Source organism: Epinephelus fuscoguttatus, linkage group LG5 (genome assembly GCF_011397635.1).
Source record: "Epinephelus fuscoguttatus linkage group LG5, E.fuscoguttatus.final_Chr_v1".
NCBI classification, from domain to species: Eukaryota; Metazoa; Chordata; class Actinopteri; order Perciformes; family Serranidae; genus Epinephelus; species Epinephelus fuscoguttatus.
Genome location: NC_064756.1, coordinates 3,065,353 through 3,084,380, shown reverse-complemented (window position 1 = coordinate 3,084,380; position 19,028 = coordinate 3,065,353). Strand labels below are relative to the sequence as shown.

Here is a 19,028-nt window from a genome sequence, read left to right as displayed (position 1 = left end):
TGAAACCGAGTTGCACACATGAGAAAGATAAGATATCTGGAGGGCACACTGATAAGCTTACAGCACACAGTAGTTCACTCTGCTGCAGCGTCTCAAACACTGTGTGGCATGTCTGCTTTCAGACAACAGGAAGCTCCCAGCAGTCAGACATTTCTTTCTATTATATATATGAGTGTCTGTTGTCTGTAGCAGAGGCAGGAAACTGTGCAAAACAACCTCCTTCAAAGTGGAGTTTGTGACTGTGTGACTCACACTGGTTGAGGGAAAGTGACTGCAGTCACCTGGTGGGCAGGTTGCGGAGTCACGGGTGGAGACAAGATAAGAGAAATGACACAGGTAGAACATGTAAAAGACAGTTTGCAGAAAACAGACAATAATTAGTTCTTCAGACTCCCTCAGGTCGAGTCACTGTTGAACATGATGAGTAAATGTACAGTCTAGCACGGTGAAAATAAAAGACATGAGTCACTTCGTTTTGATTTTGCACCACATACCTTTATTTTCCGTACATCTCACTGACGCTATGAGGGTTACCGGATGAAGATTTAGTTAATATTTCCCTTTTCACCAGTTCCCCAAAACATTATGTTCTCTCCAGTTTGTCACCAGTGCCCTGCAGAAATCACACATCTCTTTATTTTTTCTAATATTTGACATTTTCATTTCAATTGTAACCACTAGTTTAACTTTTTAAATACTTTACTTGCTATCACTGACTATCAGTTTCAGTTTATTATCAGACTCAAGGTCCATACTAAAAAACATACAACACTCAATACATAAAAACAGATCACTCAATCAATTAACAACATATCCTAGACATAAGAGATAGCGACTATGTTTACATGCACAAAAAATTCCTGTTTTTGCCCATATTCCGAAAAAAACAACTTCCTACTAATCTGTTTACTTGGCTAATGAAAATGAATATTCCACTAACATTCCTGTTTAAATGCAGCCGTGCATACTCCGATTAACAGGCTCTAACATTATGTCAAAATATGGAAAAGTGGAACAGCTGAGTCGCCTCTGCAGTTTTGCTTAATTTTGCATCAAAATAGGATTTTTTCCACAGTTTTCTACAGACGGCCGGTTCTCTGTTTCACTTCTTCAACCATGTTCTCGAAAAGGTCTGTTGTGATATCTGTGCAAATCCAAAGATCTGTTTATATCCAAGTTTTCATAATGTTTAAAAGTAGGCATGTTTGCCCTTTCAACCAGGAATGTAGGCTTTTCTCTCGGGCATAGATTTCTACGGCTACAGCGTTTACTCATACAATAGTTTATACGATGACTAACGAATTAGTGCTCCATGAGTGACGTCATCATGCCACATACTTAACATGAATTTATGTAGTTTGGGTTTAGGAAAAGAAACATGGTTCTTACGTAAGTAACGTGAAGTTACGTACTTAAGTTATGAAGGTTAGATTTTGGAAAATAAGGTTACATAGATTAGATTAGGGAGGGAAAGGTGGCTGAGCATCATCACGTTGCGTACTTAACTTTAAACTACGTAATTAACATAAAGTTGCTTAGGTTAGATTTAGAAAAAGAAACGTGGTTGGGTATGGTCATGTGACGTACTTCGCGTAAAATTATGTTTTGAAAATAATGTTACGTAGGTCAGGTCTAGAAAATGAAACATATTTGGGTATCGTCACCTTACATGCTTAATGTAAAGTTACGTACTTATCATAAAGTAGCGTGGGTTAGGTTTAGTTACATAGGTTGGGTTTAGAAAAAAACACATGATTTGACAACTTATGTACTAAACATTAAATTATATATTTAACGTAAAGCTGAGTAGGTTAGGTTTAGGTAAATATAGTTACATAGTCTGAGTTTAGAAAAAAATCCATGATTTGATGTCGTCATGCTACATACATAACGCAAAATGATGTATTTAACGTAAATTTGCAGAGATTAGTTTTAGAAAAAAGAAACATCGTTGGGCATCATCACATCACGTAGTAAAAGTAAAATGATTTAATTAATATAAATTTGAGTAGGTTAGGTTTAGAAAAAGAAACAGTTGGGCATGGTCACGTTACATACTTAACGTATGTAAAGTTACATAGGTTGGGTTTAAGAAAAGAAACGTGGTTGGGTATCGTGACATAACATTATAATTGTAAAATTACATAATTAATGTAAAGTTGCATAGATTTGTTTTGGGGAAAAAAACCTGGTGACAACGTGCCTAAATAACTTGAAGTTCACTTGCTTTCACACAGGACACACGCATCAGTCTCGTGCAGAGTCAGTCTCGTCCAGGCTGCTTCCTTACACCCCGTTTTGCTCTTTAAACCACTTCCTTCCTCCCTCCTGTGAGTGCACTGGTCATGTGATCGCAGCCTACATGATTACGTAGGTTATATACGAAATCTGGGGCATTGCCTCTCGTAGGTATACTGTACGTACAAACAGTGCATGAGAGCAGCCAGATCCCAGCCTTGCAAACTGTTGGTGAGCTGGTTTGTCTACAAGACAAAGAGCTGAGCATAAAGAGGCAAGAGGCTGTGTGTCACAAACTTTGAGATGCATATTTCAAATGCACTGCATGCATGCGCAAAGAATGCTGCCGACACCCCAAAAATACCAGCACATCCTACATGTCTCATTTGGAAAATGCTACATTCAGAAAAAGTCCTAATTTGGAATATCCAGATGGAATATGCTGTTCCCATGACACATGATGAATTTGGAGTATTGCCAATTCTGAATCATAGTGTGCATGTACACATTGTCGCTGGAAACATTTTCTAAGCTGTGCTCATCACCAGAACTGTAAGTTGAGGGTGTTAAATTTGGTAGAAAATTCAGTGTTGACTCATCAGCCTCTCAAAAAGCTAGGAGTGATTTAATTGACAACCAGACCAAATTTGAAAACTTACTGAAGCTCAAGATGCAAGGTTTCTAAAGGGCACTGACGACAGGAGAGACCGAACCGACTGAGCACATCAACATGGGAACAAAGTCATCATTAAAAACACACAGGTATTGGCCTGGTCTGAAGTTAAAGCAGAACTTACCAGACGCGTCATTTTCAGACACACACTCGCACACGCACGCGCACACACACACACACACACACACACACACACACACACACTTGATGCATGCACCCAAGAGCTGAGGACACTGTGCAAAATACCAACATTACTTTAAGGATAATAAGTGCCAAAGAGAATAAGACTAACTTCATAAATAAACAATAAAATATTTAAAAAAAAGAATAATATAATGGTTAAAAAGATAGATTATTAATAACCACAGTAATCACCAACCTTAAACACTGGCCTCAGAGAGCCTGACATGACATGACATGATGTTTGTTCAACACAATATAAAAGAAAAAGAAATAAAACATTAAGTAACTGTGATTGCATACAGCACTGGTTGGACACTCGACCTTCAATGCATCTGCAGCTGCAGGATCAGCAGAATTGGATGTAGCCCAGCTCAACACATGCTAAAAGTTACTGATTTAACTATCTGTTACAAAAGAGTGTAGAATGAATTGTTCCTCCAAGATGTCATCACAGCCACAGAAAGTCCAGAGCCGCTCAGAAAGGAAAATACAACAAAGAGAATTCAGACCGCTAAACGATGCAAGACCAGCCGTGTGATCCTAATTTTTGGTTGCCAAATCCACAAATTCATCACATCCAGCTGTGGACATTCAGGGACTTTGGGTGCTCATCCAGCACGATCACAGCCACGTTATACATTTCTACTGATGGCAACATAATTTCTTTACTTTTTACAATATTAAGATCTTTAAAACAATTCCATTAGCATCCATTCAAAGTCTTAGCCCAGATTGAAAAATGCGAGCCATGTGCAGGTAGAATTTCCATTCCTAAAAGGTCATCTGTTCATAAACCTCTTCCAGAAGATTCAATGCGTCGTCTGCATTACATCTAAACCTCAACGCCTCCCACCACGCTGAGAGGAATCAGTGTCAAATAGGGTTGACAACATTCATCATGTCCCTTGGATGTGAACTTATCCCCAAGTTGAAGTACCCCATGTTTTGCCACTGGAGAAAGATCATTTCAGCATGAAGTTATGAGGGTCTCATGGTCTCCATCAAGCTAGGGTACAGCTCTGGAGGTCTGTGCCATCGACTGGCTACTGAAACCATCAGTTATACTTCTAATGTGTCCTGGCCATAAATTAACAAGTGCACATCTTCTGTAATGCCTTGTTCTCTCCATTACTTTTTTGTTGGCCCTTCTTGTCTTGTAATTCCATGTAAGATCTTTATTTCTTTCATAGTCTGTTACAGTTCTGAGAAAGAGGGGGAGGAAGATGTGAAAGTCCATTGATGCTCACTCTCCTTGCCATCTGCCCCTGTCCTGGTCCTCCAGCTCCTGCTCCACCCTGCAGGGTTTGGGTCAGGCTAACTTGGGCGGTGCTGAAGGAGGTTATTCGACCACTTCCAGCAATCTGTAGGTTGACTGTGGTGGCATAGCTGGTCTTCTGGTTCCCCTGTTTGGTAGGAGATGAATGGGCAAAGGGTAGTGGTGATGAGCATGGGGGCAAGGGCGAAGGGATTGAGGGTGCAGGAGGTGTTGTGGATTGGCAATTGTGGTGCTGGTAGGGGGCAGTCAGAGGAGAGGTAATGCCAGAAGAGGAGAGGACCATGCATGAGGAGGAGAGGTTTTGTTCACATGAGGGCCGGGCAACGTAGGCGCAGATCAGCTGGCTGCGACAATTCCCCTCCTCTAGCTCTGGGTCTTCCCACTCTGTCTGGCTGTGTGATGAAACAGGAGAGGAGAGGAGCGTGTGCGAGAGCGAGGAGAGAGGAGAAGGAGAGGAGGCAATGATAGTGGATGTAGCACTTGCATCAAGGCTATCAGTTCCCTTATATTTGTTTGAAAGCTCCCGTACATCTGGCCAGGGCACACTGGTGAAATGCTGCCCACCAATGGTGCCCTTCCCTGGGGTAAGCCTGCTAGGTGAGAGTGGGGACTGAAGCCCACCTCGAGGGCTGAGGCAGGACGGTGAGCTGCCGTACGAGGACCACCCACTCCTTGGACTGGTTGGACAGGACTCCTGCTGGTCAAAGGACCCTCGACCACTACCACCAAAACCAAGGGACCTGCGACTGCTATCTGCCCATGAGCGGCGGAGCCCACTAGTGTTGTTCCGGGACGGGCTAGGGGGTCTGTCCGCCAGGTTGGAGGAGAAAGACCTACGGAGGGTTTGGGAGGTTGCAGGAGGACAAGGTGCGGAAGGGGAGGAGGCTCTGGAACTACGCAATGGGACCACAAAACAAGAGGAAGAGGGGAAAGATGCGTTCTGCAGTGTTGGCGAGCCTATCGAGGAAGAAAAGGAAGGAGATGCAGAGGAGGAAGCAAGTCTAGGGTTTCTAGGTTGAGGTGCTGCAACATTATTTGCCCAAACATTCACTGACACGCCAATAGGAGGTGGGGAGAGTATCTGAGGGCTCAGACTTGAGGAAGACTGCCCAAAAGCTGAACTTGCTGAAGAGGTCTTGGGTAGCTCCAAAGTTAGGCCTAGTGGGTTATGGGAACTCGCACTTCCTAAACGCGTGCCCCGAGGGTGGGGAGGTTTGTTAGCCATGGGGGAGGAGTAATTATGTTGAGGAGGTGGGGAGCAGAGGCGAGTGAAGGAGGCAGGGGTTGGAGAGGGAGATGGGGACTGAACTCGTGAGCTGGGTTCGGACGCAGAAAAGGGCCGAGCTACACGGTTGTGTGACCCCGACCAGAGAGGATCTGTGGGGTTGGTGCTACCATTAGCTACCGGCGCCCTCTGTGGACTTACTGACCAACCCCCATTACTGATGGCATGGTTATTACTCACATTGCTAATCGCTAAGCTAATGCTGTTATTGTTGTTGTTGTTGTTTGCATTCTGTGATGAATCAGTTTTGGAGTGAAGGAATGAGGGACGAGGGGAAGGGGAAGAGGGCTGATGATGGGGCAGACTCATAGATGGGGAATGGACTGGATGCTGACTGGGAGGGAGTTTGGGTGAAGGCGATCGCCGTCGTAGATGAGAGGAGGGTAAGGAAGACATGGGGGAGGGGGTTTGGTTTATTGTGTTTACAGGCGGGGCTTGTTGCGGGGCATTGTTCTTTTTTGCCATACTCTGACTGATGGACTGGCTAATACAGGAGGCAGCTAAAGATCTGGTGAACGCAGAAGAAGAAGAAGCGATGGGGGTAGAGCATGGGGGAGAGCGGAGAGAAGAAGACCTCCCAGAAGAAGAGGAAGAGGAAGCAGGGGAGGGTGAAGAAGAGGAGGCAGGGGGAGCTTGCATCGAGGTACCCCTCCCAGAAGAAGGAATAGGAGAGAAACGGGGAAGAGCCCTGGAGATAGTGTTCAGGGAGGTATCCTCAGCAGACACAGTGGTGGCAGAAGATGCTGGAGCACCCCTGAACGGTGAGGAGCAGGGAGGTGGTCGGACAGAGGAGGAGGAGGAGGGGAGAGCTTTGACAGGGGAAGGGGAGCGGTGTCTAAGGCTGGGTCTGAAGGCTGAAGAGGATGTGGTGAGGTCTGTGTCCAGGCCGGGGGTGACAAAGGCTGGGTTAGGTCTCTCCATCAGGCTGGATGTCTCTGACGAGGGTCGAGAAGATGGGCGGCTGCCTGAAGGGAGGCATCGTGAACCCTGCTGGTCTGATTCCCTAAAACTGAGAGAAAAGCACAGATTAAAAAAGAGCAGACATTTTAAATAGTTTATTCGGATGATGTTCTTTTTTTGACTGCCATGTCTGAGTCTGAACGATGCAGTATTCAGACTGACATAAGCATCAACTGTGGTTTACTTTGGCTTGTTTTTTATGGACAAAATGACAAGTATTGAAAAATCATAAACTCTTGCACTCCTTGCACCATGGCTGACTCCTGCAACTTCTTTAAAGTCTGAGTGATACTTTCAACCTCAGTTTCCACCAATTTAGATCTCAGTGGATGAATCAGAAACTATTTGAAGTGGTGCCTGTAAAAATGCAGAAACAATGTATACTACAGCGTTTGGTACCCTTTAGCGTTCAGTTGCACCCTGTGTTCATCCCCAGGTTGTCAACTCTGTGTCATGCCCCTTTGCTTGTGATATGCCAAAAGGCACCTTTTAGCGGGCTGTCGTAACTCCAGTGTAAACCCACACACAGCAATACCTGACACTGAATGCAGTGGACATGTTATAAAGAGTGAGAAAGTATGTGTAGGATGATGTTTTGATTGATCACATTAGGTCACGTAACAAACGTACTTCTTTTATCCCAAACACGATCATTTTCTAAACTTAAAGCCCCGACAAGGAACTTTCATTTTCAGTTGCTTTTGGCAACCCTGTGGACAAAAGTGGTAGTGTTTTGCCAGAATGAAGCCTACATTTCCCATGAGCTCTAGCGTGTATAGTCGTAAAGACGCTTACCTGGCTCGCGCATGTGTTTGTTTTGGGGATAAATGAAACAACAAGACGGGAAAACTTTGCCCCCGCTCCTATCGGGGATCCCAGCTCACCTCTGCCGTGCCCCAGCTCCACCTCTCCGGCGTAAGCGCCACCGCCGCCGGGGTAAACGCAGCGGTTGGCTGGTAAGGCTGAAGGCATGTTTGGCGAGCACTTCCACGGCTTCTTGGACTGAGTATGGAGCGGTGCCTCGCCTCTTTATTTCTCGGCACTCGCCGAACCCTGTCGAGGCCTGGCTGGTACCTGTCGTCGGCCCGGATGAGGTGTTCCAGCCCCGCGGCCCCTGCTCTCCTCATCTCTGCTGGTGCGGGGTGAATCTGCGCAACCTGCGGCCTCTGTGTGTGGCTCCCCGGACAGCTAACGCCGTGGACCCGCCGGCTCCTGCCAGGATTGGGCTGGTAAATGCTAGATCGCTAGTGAACAAAACGTTTATCCTGAAGGATTTCCTGACTTCCCGAGGATTGGATTTTCTCTGTGTGACTGAGACGTGGCTGACTGTTGGTGAGTCCAGCGCTTTCACAGAACTTTTACCCGATGATTGCTGCTATTTTAACTCCCTGCGGACGTCGGGTCGAGGAGGAGGAATAGCGACTATTTCTAAGAGTCACTATAAATGTAAGCAGCTAGGTAAGATGACGTGTGCCGTCTGAGTGCCGTAAATCGTTTCGTCCTGGAAGCGACCTGGGCAGACCCGGAGACAGTTTCCTAAAGGTATGGATATACACTATATAGAAATAGCTTATCTTCACACCGATGGTCTCATTTGCTGTTGTAGGTCACGCACAGACATCAGCAGAAACCACAGACTTTTGCATATCCAGTTAAAAGTTCCTTGTAGCGGCTTTAACCAAGCAGTTTCACAACAGTAATCATGTGTTACAACTTGCGTCAGCTGTGTGTCACATTGATAAGCTAAAGGGTGCCCTGTGCATCACTACCAGATACCGACGGGCATGACAACATGTCTGTATTAAAGACCTTGGAGTTAACGGGTTGTTTCACTGTCCCTGAACGTCAAAACAGACACAGGAGGTTACCTAGCGTCAGCGCCATATTTTGACGTGTAAGTCCACTGATGAAGCAGCAGTGTTTCACAAGTTGGGATGAGAACGCGTTGGCATGATTTACCGGCAAAAGCAAAGGAAACATGCAGTCTAGTGTTAACGCGACAAGGTGCTGAGAATATTCAGCTGTTTCCGAGAAATTTTCCCCATTCAGATGAATGGATGAATGTTCAAATCTGACGCAAATTCAAGGTTGTTCAAGCATTTTGAAAGCCTATTTCTTCATTCATGCATTCACTTAGAAATTCAATCTTTAAAATGTTCCCCAGCTTTTGTACATTCTGGCTTGTATTCAACTTCCAAATCCCATAAAAACTTTTTTAAATATACAGACTTGTTTGGAGCTTGGTAAAAATGCCCTTTTCAGATTTTTACATTGGTTTGTTTTGGACAGAATGTTCAGAGCTGGACTGGAGGACTTCTCTAACGTTTCTCTTTAAATTGCTGCCACGCCCACAATTTTCACTCTACATACATCATTTTTGGTCAAAATGAAGCAAAACTTGTGCACTTTCAAAAAATGATGCTTTGGAAGCAATCTGACTTACACATTTGGCACAGTGAGCCTGAAAGTGAGAGAAACCCTAATAACTGCCGCATTAAACTCAGTATTAACTGAGACCAGAAAACTATTCCACAGCATTCATATATTAATGGGATTATTCAAGGTTTAAGACAACATTGCAGTGTAGCGTCAGCTTTTCAACATGCAGCATTCACACCTGCCATTTCTTCAGAAACTGCATCCTCTAGTTGGCATTTAAAGTCGTCCCAATTCTAAGCAAAGAGTACCTGTTTAAATTAATATTGTCTCTGTTGGGCTCGTTCTTCATGACTCTACATGCCTCCATTACCTCTTGCATTATGCAATATCACATCTGTCTTATGTAGAACTCTTGTTATTTTTGGGGAGGTACTGCAAGGCTGAAATCTAACAGTGTTTCTGTGTGCAGTATATCCCAGTAGAAGCTGGGGAAAAGAAAAGAAAATATAAGGCAAAGTGCTAAAGGGCTTACGTTGAATTCTCTAGTTTAGTGAGGAACTCCATTTACGGGGCCCAAAATGAAAAGAATACCAACCACAGCTGCTCTCACTTTGTGTGATGTTGTTTGTGTTTTCTACCTGCTTTCTGCTAGCTTGGTAAAACCCTAAACTTCCTTTTAGCCCACACACACAGACACACCCACTTAAAACACAGCCAAGTGATTTGGCTGAAGGCGAATTTTCCTCTGATAACAAGCCAAGGTGACATTCCTCAGTGTGTTATTAATCTCTGGCGTGAACAAAGTGCCAACAGTTCAGAAGAGTTCAGTTCATGCCCCTACGGCGCAGTCTGATTAAACGGTCATGTTTGTATTTTTGACATTTGGTATTTGTTAATGAACCAAAAGGACAAAACAATGGGCCATGCATCATTTGGGTGGCTCAGCAGTTCATTTGAACCTCCAAAACATGTCTGTGTAGGGGGTAATCTTAGGTCAGAACTGGGTTGGCTTTTGGGTTATGCTGAGGTGAGGAGATTCTGCAAATTAGTAAATCCCTCTGTTGAACATACAACATGTCTTGTCTTGTCTGATAGCAAGTCCTTCCAACTCCCTCATGGATTTCATAGGTTTTTGGGGGACTGTTGCAGCCTACAATGCCTGATATCGCAGCTGTTTTTCTAAAAAAAAAAAAAAGTTAAACACTTTCATATGTTTCGGCATATTTTGCAGGAAATTGCAGGACCAAGAAAAAAATAGTTGCACTTTTTGGTGAGATAAATAATTTAAAATCAAAGGCAACTTATTCAAGTGACAATAAAACCAAACTGTTCTGAGTTTGTGCTACACTAACCAGTGGCGTAAGGTAGTTATGACGGGTCCTAGTGTGCCCTAGTTACTGGTTATGTTATCCACCCCACGAGCCCCAGTGCAATCACGCCCCTGACACTAACATTACCACTAATCATTTAAAAGAGCACTTCCACCACAAAATGACCATTTGTTTAGCAGTTACTCACTGTATGTTACCTTGAACTTGTAAAGAAAATGTCCTGTCTGGTGACCGGAGAATCCAAAAAACCACATTAGCAGTTGAAGTAAACAGGGACTGTGTAGAACAACAGCACAACTACATCCAAACGTCCGTTCACAAACTCTCACACAACTCACTTGTCTCATTTATCAAGTTGTATGCTCTGTACTTGTCAAACACATGCATTTCACTACAACATTATGATTTCAAAGACTTAGCGAGTGTGTGTGTTCATCTCTCTCGCCCTCTGTTTAGATACCACTGACTAATATGTATATAAACACAAACACATATATACATTGCATTTGTCAAACAGGGTGTTTTATTTTGAAATTTGTTTTATTCTGAAAATTGACCAGATGCTGTTGTTGTTCATTTGTTTGACTTCCTGCCCTGGCTTCACTTCAAGGCTATTCGCAGCGCTTCCGCGGGTGGTGTGGCCCTGGCATTATGTGAGAGTTTGTAAATAGATGTTTTTATGTAGTTTTGCTGTTGTTAAACACGGCCCCGTTTGATCTAAATTCATGGGGAATATTTGCCTTTTTTGGATTCATCATTTACTGTGGAGTCATGCAAGATAAACGAAGGTTTCCTCAACAATTCAAGGTAACACACTTGGTGAGTAATTCATGTACAAATGGTCATTTTGCAGGTGAAGTATTCCCTCAGTCTTGATTTCTTCAGCAATAAATCTGGATGCAACAGATTCTGTCGTGGTGATTTGTCAGCCATCCTCTAAGTGTGTTTGTCCATTAAGGATTTTCATTTGTGTTCTACCAAATCCCTGCGGCCAGTGCAAATCACCATTTTACCCCGTCATTGTGCAGAACATCAGGGAACTGCCTTAGACTTTCTTTAGCAGTTATTTCTGTGGATAAATGTTGCGCGAAACCACAGCAACGAGGTTGAGCAGAATCCATGAGGATGGTTGAATTTTCTGTTAGTTGTAGCAATCACAACATTGCAACTTCCTGAGGGGGCTGAAAAGCTGTGGAGAAGTTGTTGTGGGTAGTAATAACAGTGATCTGACAGAGACATACCTGGTGTTAGACAGAGCCTGTGTCCCCAGTGCAGAGGGTAAGTCCTGCGGTCTCTGGCTGGTGAATGTTGGTAGACGGTCTACGGACTGCACAGATGGAGGACGTGGTCGGGTAGGATTTGATTCTGAGTTCTGAACTGATGACCACGGACTTGGTGCTCTTGCTTTGTGATCCTCTGGGGTTTCTGTGACTGTATGACCAGAAACCTGTGAGAGGTCAAAGGTCAAGTGCAAAGGCTGACTCGGGTTTGGTGGAACAACCAGTTCCCCTGGGGATCTGTAATAAGGTGTCTCTTCTGTAAAGATCACTGCTGAACCTTGTAGGATCATCCTGGGCTGAGATAAAGAATCATACTGTGCCTCATTGAATTTCATCTGCTCGCTTGCATCTTTCGTTGACCCTATAGAGACCCCCGGCGCGTTGGTGCCTCCCTCTGCCAGGTTAAGTGTTACCCTCTGGGACTGCTCTCCAGCGAGTCCTGGGTGAGGCACTGTGGACCTGTGGTATTCCGAAGGAGCCTGCATCTGTGTAGATGCTACCATCAGTACCAGGTCTCCTGGGGATGCCTCTCCATCCACGGGTCCTGTGCAAACCAAGTATTCAGGCCCTGCATGAACACTCCGCAGATCTTTGGTTGACATATCTCTGCTGTCAGTATGTCCCGTGGAAATTTTGTGCTCTGATGCATGTTTATCTTGAGCAGCTGGTAAATTCTGCTTATATTTATACTGCTCATGTCCATCTTTGGAGATTTCCCACTGTGGTATGCTGTGAGCAGAGATGTTTGGCCGTGAGCATGCTGGCTGGGTTGTGATGTTTACACTCTCCTCTCTGACTGAGTAAACAGGGCGTCGACCACTCAGCTCTGACCTGCAAACAAACAAGAGGAGAATCACACAGTGTCTTTAAAACATTACTCAAGACTGAAAGAGTCAAGAGGGAACACCTGAAAAATGACACAAAATGTTAACACACATAAAGCATAATGATGTAATGGTGAAAGGGGAACGATGGCATCCTAGGCTGCAGTTCTTCTGCTGGTTGCCAGTTACACAAAAACTCTGAGAATGGGAAATCTGCCATATCTTGCCTTGTTAACATTTTTCCACCAGTAGTTTTAGGTCTCTCTTGCCAAGTTCAGCACTTCCAATGTGTGTCTAAGTAAAGATTAGGAAAATGAGGTCTTATACTGAAGATGTAAACACCCAGTGGCCAAAAAAAACCAAAACAAAAACCCTACGATTAATGCCTCGCAGTTGTGTGCGTCTGTGAACCTACCCAGTTACTGTCTGTGAAAACTTGACCCTAAGTGGACATTTGTGCCAATATGGAGGAAATTCCCTCAAGGTGTACTTGAGATATCGTGTTCATGAGAATGAGACGGACGCAAGGTCAGAGTGACCTTTGACCACCAAATTCTAATCAGCTCATCCTTGAGAACAAGTTGATGTTTGTGCCAAATTTGAAATAATTTCCTTGAGGCATTTTTGAGATATTATGTTCATGAGTATGAGACACATGAGGTCACTGTGACCTTGACCTTTGTCTCTTGACCACCAAAATCTTATTAGTTTATCATTGAGTCCTAGTGGACATTTGTGCCAAATTTGAAGAAATATCGTGTTCGTGGTTCGTTTTCAGCAGGAAATATTTACTGAAATAGATGAATTGAGGTGCATTAGCTACACAGACCCTAAGCCTTTTGTTTGATCAGTGTAAACAGGACATTTCAACATTCAGTTCCCTGAATCTTTATGTATATATCTGTATTTAAATACAGGCCATTGCAGTAGGTAGTGTAGTGCAGGAGGTGGGTCGCAGTGCGTTTACAGTCCTATGTGCATTATGTTTCACTTACAAACAGAAGTCAAAAGGTCATGACACCTTTACAAGCCACTGCACTTAATAATTTATGAGTTTAAAGTTGGGTAGGCAGTTTGTTCTACAAATGCTGATGTGCAAGCACGTCTCTTTAGATGGTGAAGGTCTGATTTAATAGAGGAGAATCCTGCAAAGTTGCTATTCCAGCATTGAAAACAACTGCCCACACTGCAAAGCAACCCAGAAAAGAAAGACGGACTTATCAAAAAGAGAGTCTGACAATAAACCAATCCAAACGTGTTGCTATCAGCAAAGTGTTTCAGAGATGGAGATAAAATGTTGCTAATTGTTTAGCCTTCTGCTAACTGGAGCCAAAGATTCACAGCTGCTGCTTTGAGTTCATGATTACGCAGCTCATGTTAGCTAGAGCCTTGAACACAGTGCTACCACTGCCTCAGTCCCTCCCACTTCAGACCACCTAGCTAGAAGGAGAGCAGGCAGCAGCTCCAGAGAATCTAGTAATCAGCCGAAGAAACCAAAATCCAGTCAGCGCAAACCCCAGCTCCGGTGGACCAGACAGCCCGACTCCCACTGGATCAGCAAACTTTCTGTTGCTGCCATTACACAGGTTAGACCTGATACTGGCTACCAGCCTACTGTGACACCAGGCACTGGTGGGTTTGTGCTGGATTAATTTCAGCTCCTAAAGCCGCTGATCGAAGCTCCAGAGCCTGCCCTCCTCCAGGTGAATCATTCCCCCCATATTCTGTTAATATTATCCACATACCTGTCTCTTCTCTCTGTCTCTTCAGTGTCTGAATAAACCTCCCCGTTCATGGTTGACGTCAAGGTGCTGTTACTGGAAGAGCAGCACAAACTGGAGCTCTGATCTGTAGAGGCCGATGACATGTCAGTGGAGGTGTGCCTGGGGTTGAAGCTGTTTGCCTGGGGCTGAGTGGATAACTGGTCTTTCAGTGAAGTGGGTGGATTTTCAACAGGCATTGTGGAAATCTGGGAATTGTCACCTGATCTACAACCCACACTGGAGTCTTTTTCTTTGGACAAGGCAGAGATGAAGTCCCTGGGCCTGGAGAGGGTGAATCCATTTGTCTGGTGACAAGCTGGGGTCGACTGCTCTTTGACATACACGTGACCAAACATCAGAGGCTCACAGGGGGAAATCGGTGTCTCCTGGAAATCTAGAAGAGAACAACAGAGAACAAATATCTAAGAAATGCACTTTAGAGCATAGAGAGATTAGTTCAGGATGGCAATATTGGTCAGTCCAGCACTAATCTCAAGAGTGACATAATCTTGAAGTTTTAGGAACCTACCATTTGTCAGGCACTCTGCTCTTTTGATCATCGTTTGGTCCTTCCGGCTCATGGTTTGGGTCTGGTCCTGGCTGTAAGCCTTGGTCTGGTTCTGGCTTTGGTACTGTGTCTGACTCAACATTTGGCTTTTGGGTTGGATCTGCGACTGCTGCCTCATTTGTGTTATAGTTTGTCTCTGAACTTTGGTCTCGGAGTGAGTTTGGGTTCCATATTTGTTCTGTGAGTGGATCTCAGATTGACTGACTTCCATCTGGTACTGTGTTTGCTGCCGGTACTTAGTTGAGGTCTGTATTTGGGTCTGACCTGACTGGCTTTCCGTTTGGTTCTGAGTTGAGTGTCCAGAAAGTCGACCTGAGCCCCATGACTGGTTCCATAAAGCGCTGGCCCGCTTCTGATGCAGTGGGACCTTCATGGTGCTGGCTTTGGCACTGTACATCCGGGCCAATGTTTGGACCTTGCTCAGAATACGCTCTGAGTTTTCCATTAGCATGGGGTCCGCCACAGGGCTGGCCTCAAATAACCCAATACCAGCGACATCTGATCCCATGCTCTCAAACAAGACCCGGTTAGAGGTGACGATCCTGGAGTGGCGGGACCATCGACCCACTTTTATCTGACTAGGAAGACCCTCAAGGTTCCCGCTGGTCTTGGCTTGTTTGGTTTTTGTCCAGTTGGAGTGACTTTTGGCTTCAGTTTTTTGACATTGCTCTGCAGGTGGCTGAGGTGCAGGCGTTTCCTTGTGGCTTCCATTTGGTTCTGCTGGGCCTGCTTGGCTGGGTTCTTGCCCATTAATAAGAACCTGGCTTCCAGCACTGCTTTCGAGTATTTCATCTTGGTTCTTGGACTGTTTTGTAATACGTGGCTCCTCTCCTTGCAGAGAGTTTCCACCATGCTCCCTAGTAGCCACAACACTTGTCTTCCCTTCCTGTTTTTCATCCTGTCTTTGCTCCGATGGTCCTTTGCAGACTTTCACATTTTTGTTCTGTATCTCAGCCTCTTCTCCAACAGGCTCTTTTGGATTCAACTGTAGATCCAGACCCACTTGGTTTGGGGTCTCCTTGTCCTGTGTCACAGTTGAGGGTGGTGGGACTGGGGACTCTGCATCAAAATCCAACGAGCTGATTAGCTCATCTGCCTGTCCATCATTCTCTGCATCTACTGGGAGCAGGGTAGGTGAAGAGATGGGACCAGCTGGGGAATAAGGCTCTATCTCTTGATCAGTCACTGTATCGATCGCTTCACTTGTGTCACACTTGCTTCTTCCACTCTCTGACTCCCCCAGGTGCCCACTAACATCAAAGCGTGATACTGACTCCTTTACCAAGCCAGATGGGATTTGAGAGAAACTGTTTCTCCTCCTTGATGCTGCTCCCTCTTCCTGTTCATCTTCCTCCTCTGCCACGTCCTCTTCAGCCTCGGCTGCTGCCTCGTAATAACTCCTGATCTTTTCGATGATCTTCTTGTCGCGCTTGGTTAGGTGGGAGCCTCTTGTTGTTGGCTGGCATCTCTGGATGGGGTGATGAGGGAGATCTTGATTTGAGGAGGAAGTCATGACCTCCGTGTTCACCTCTTCTTTAGGTGACTGACAGCTGCTGCTGTTGTTTTCTCTTTCTTCCTCTGCTGAGATGGAGGGATGATGATGTGATGTCAGGGCAGGGATGATGCCCTCTCCTTCTCCTTCATCCCTTGTTTTCTCCTCTTCTTTCTCTTTTTCTACCACTTCTCCTTGTGTCTCTACGTCCGCTTCCACTCTCTTTTCCACTTGACTTGTTGCATCTGGAATTTCCTGGACTTCGTTTGTAATTGTCTCATTTTCAGGTTTGTTCTCCTCCCCAGAGCCACCTGTCTGACTCTGGAGGGGGCTTTCGTTCTCCTTCTCTGCTCCTTCCTGCTCCTGCTGCATCGTGGATCCTTGTTCTGGGCTGGAGGGGCAGGCGGCTGGGGGCAGTGGGCAGGTGAAGTTGGTCTGGTTAGATGGTGGCTGGCTCTCTTTGGGCTGATCCAGGACCTGCTCCTGGAAGAAAAGTAAGAAAGCAGTGTATTAAAATGACTCAACCACAGTTTGTATAAAAGCAATAGCTGTTTCACAGGATATCTGGGGGACGTCCATCTGTAAGAATAAACCATATATATATCTAATTATAAAGCAAGGAATCTCGAGGGTCCTTCACATATCTCCAGAACCGTTTATCCGATCTACTTCACACTTGGTTAGGTGCATTGCCAGGTACCCAAGGATTTGGACATGCGAGACCTTAAATACTAATAAACTTTAAATAAACAAGTGAACAGTGCATTTTTAGCTCGATTGGTTCTCAAACTATAGTTCGTTTACCACTGGGCTGAAATCAAATGACAATAAATTTTGATTTTGATTCCCGTCCATAGTTCTAGTGCTCCTTCTTTGTGCAGAGTGGTCGTGACTGATGACAGTCAACAATAAAATAATCTTCTGATTGGAAAAAACCTGCCTCCTGCATGAACTGTCTGGAGCTGAAAAGGGTGGGCTGGCTGTATTTCAATGGCGGCCATATTGGTGGTACTTGAAGAACCTAATATTAATAATGATAGAGATGAATGTTTTCTAACCGTTGTGCCAGTGTGAATGGCGGTCAGTCCCTCTCTAGCTCTGCTCTGGTTGATGAACTCCAGGATCTCTTCGGTGATGGACAAGGTGGGGGGAGGGCTGAGGGGGCTCAGCTCCTCTTCATCCTCTTCCTCCTCATTTGAACAGAATGAAAAGAAATACAGCAGGATATTTCATTAGTATTAAATAAGGAAATGTATTTATATATCTTTTAAATATAGACCAAGTTGATTCACTCAAATAAATTAAAGTTTAAACACATTAAATTTGAATTCAATTTCTAAACGTACATCTCTGTTGTATTTAACGCTGATACACAAGGGGTAATCAAATCAATGAAATGTCAAGTCCAACATAATTCAGTTTAGTAGACTTGTAGCTTTGTCACCTTCTACCTATGCCAATCCTCAATGCCTATGTGCAGTTTCACATAGATTGACCACGTCAGTGAGTAGAAAAACGTGGGACTGACAGAACGACTGACTGACAGAATGACACACTGACAGTTTCCGTGATTATGTACAGCATACCATACCATGACTTAGTCATACCAAACATTAGAAACAACACCAACATTGGTCCACAGGGGGAGCCACAGCGATCGGTCGCATTTTAGCCATTTTGAAGCATTTTTCTGTTGTTATAGCGCCACCCAGTTGCCAATTAGAGTTAAATTTCTCCAGTCACCTTGAGGCGTCCTGTTCTACATATCTACCAAGTTTAGTAAAAATCCATATGGCGGTTAGGCCTAGATAAGAAATGAGCTCTCTAGCGCCCCCATTTTGTTTGATGGGCTCAATAATGGAGGGGTCCCCTCAGATTATGTGTGGTCATATGCCTACAAAGTTGCGTGGTGATGGGTGAAACCCTTGAGATGTTCTACACCTTTATGTGATGAGCCACGCCCTCCGCAATATTCATTGCCTTATAGAAGCTCAGTTTTAGGAAGTTTTCCAACTTTTGCCAAGAGGGAACTTTAGATATTGCTCCCTAGATTATGTTCACCCAGTTTCATGCAGATCGCTCAAACTTCCTAGGAAGAGATCCATTTGAAGTGTTTTTCAAAAAATTCAAAATGGTGGAAAATCTATATAAGCGGAAGTTATGGGTTCTTGAGGCAAATGTGTTCCTCATGAGGAGAGGCATCTCTGTGCAAAGTTTCATGTCTCCACGACATACGGGGCATGAGATATGCCCATTCAAAGTTTGACATTTCAATGGGTTGCTATAGCGCCCCCCTTTGGCCAATTGATGTAATATTGTTTCATTGGCATCCTCCCATGACCCTCTACCACTGTGCCAAATTTCACATGGATTGACCAAGTCAGTGAGGAGAAAAACATGGAACACACACACACACACACACACACACACACACAGAGTTTTCGTCATTATATAGTAAGGTGTAATCTGAAGTCATATCCCGTCACAGTAAAATACCTCTTCCTCTTGGCTTGGTCGCAGCTGTGTCGTCAGGCCTGGTTCGTTCCTCTCTGCCTCCACCTCGATGACGGAGGATGCAAGCGTGCTGCTGCTGCCGGCTGAGCCCAGACTGTCCGCCTGGCACAGCTCGCCCTCACTGCCCGCCTGCTGCAAAACACAACCAAAAAAGGTCACTTTTATGTTTATGTCATTGTGTCTGACCTGGTTAACTTCTTCAGTCCTGTCCATTTTTAATTGTGAGCTCCTGGTGTATCACTGAAAAACTCTATGTCTTAAA

At 44.7% G+C, this 19,028-nt stretch overlaps 1 protein-coding gene across 2 annotated transcripts; it reads right to left on the bottom strand.

Moving 5' to 3' along the window:
- Window positions 1–473: 473 nt before the first annotated feature.
- LOC125888419 (mucin-12-like) lies at window positions 474–19,028 on the bottom strand. 2 transcript variants are annotated; one of them, XM_049575787.1, is made up of 6 exons: window positions 18,749–19,028; window positions 17,311–17,442; window positions 14,722–16,735; window positions 14,175–14,586; window positions 11,567–12,436; window positions 474–6,664 (listed from the first exon to the last, which is right to left on the bottom strand). In XM_049575787.1, exons 1-6 carry the CDS (start codon window positions 18,977–18,979, stop codon window positions 4,279–4,281), a joined length of 6,045 nt encoding a protein of 2,014 aa, XP_049431744.1. In that variant the 5' UTR covers window positions 18,980–19,028; the 3' UTR covers window positions 474–4,278. The 2 variants fall into 2 exon arrangements, with proteins under 2 accessions (XP_049431744.1, XP_049431745.1); XM_049575788.1 differs by having other exon boundaries at window positions 17,311–17,439; window positions 18,749–19,027.

Coding starts and splice junctions, on each gene's coding strand:
- LOC125888419 (XM_049575787.1), bottom strand. CDS start 18,979: ATGGACAGGACTGAAGAAGTTAACCAGGTCAGACACAATGACATAAAC. Junction 17,443..18,748: donor GACCAAGCCAAGAGGAAGAG/GTATTTTACTGT, acceptor TGTTCAAATGAG/GAGGAAGAGGATGAAGAGGA. Junction 16,736..17,310: donor CCATTCACACTGGCACAACG/GTTAGAAAACAT, acceptor CTTTTCTTCCAG/GAGCAGGTCCTGGATCAGCC.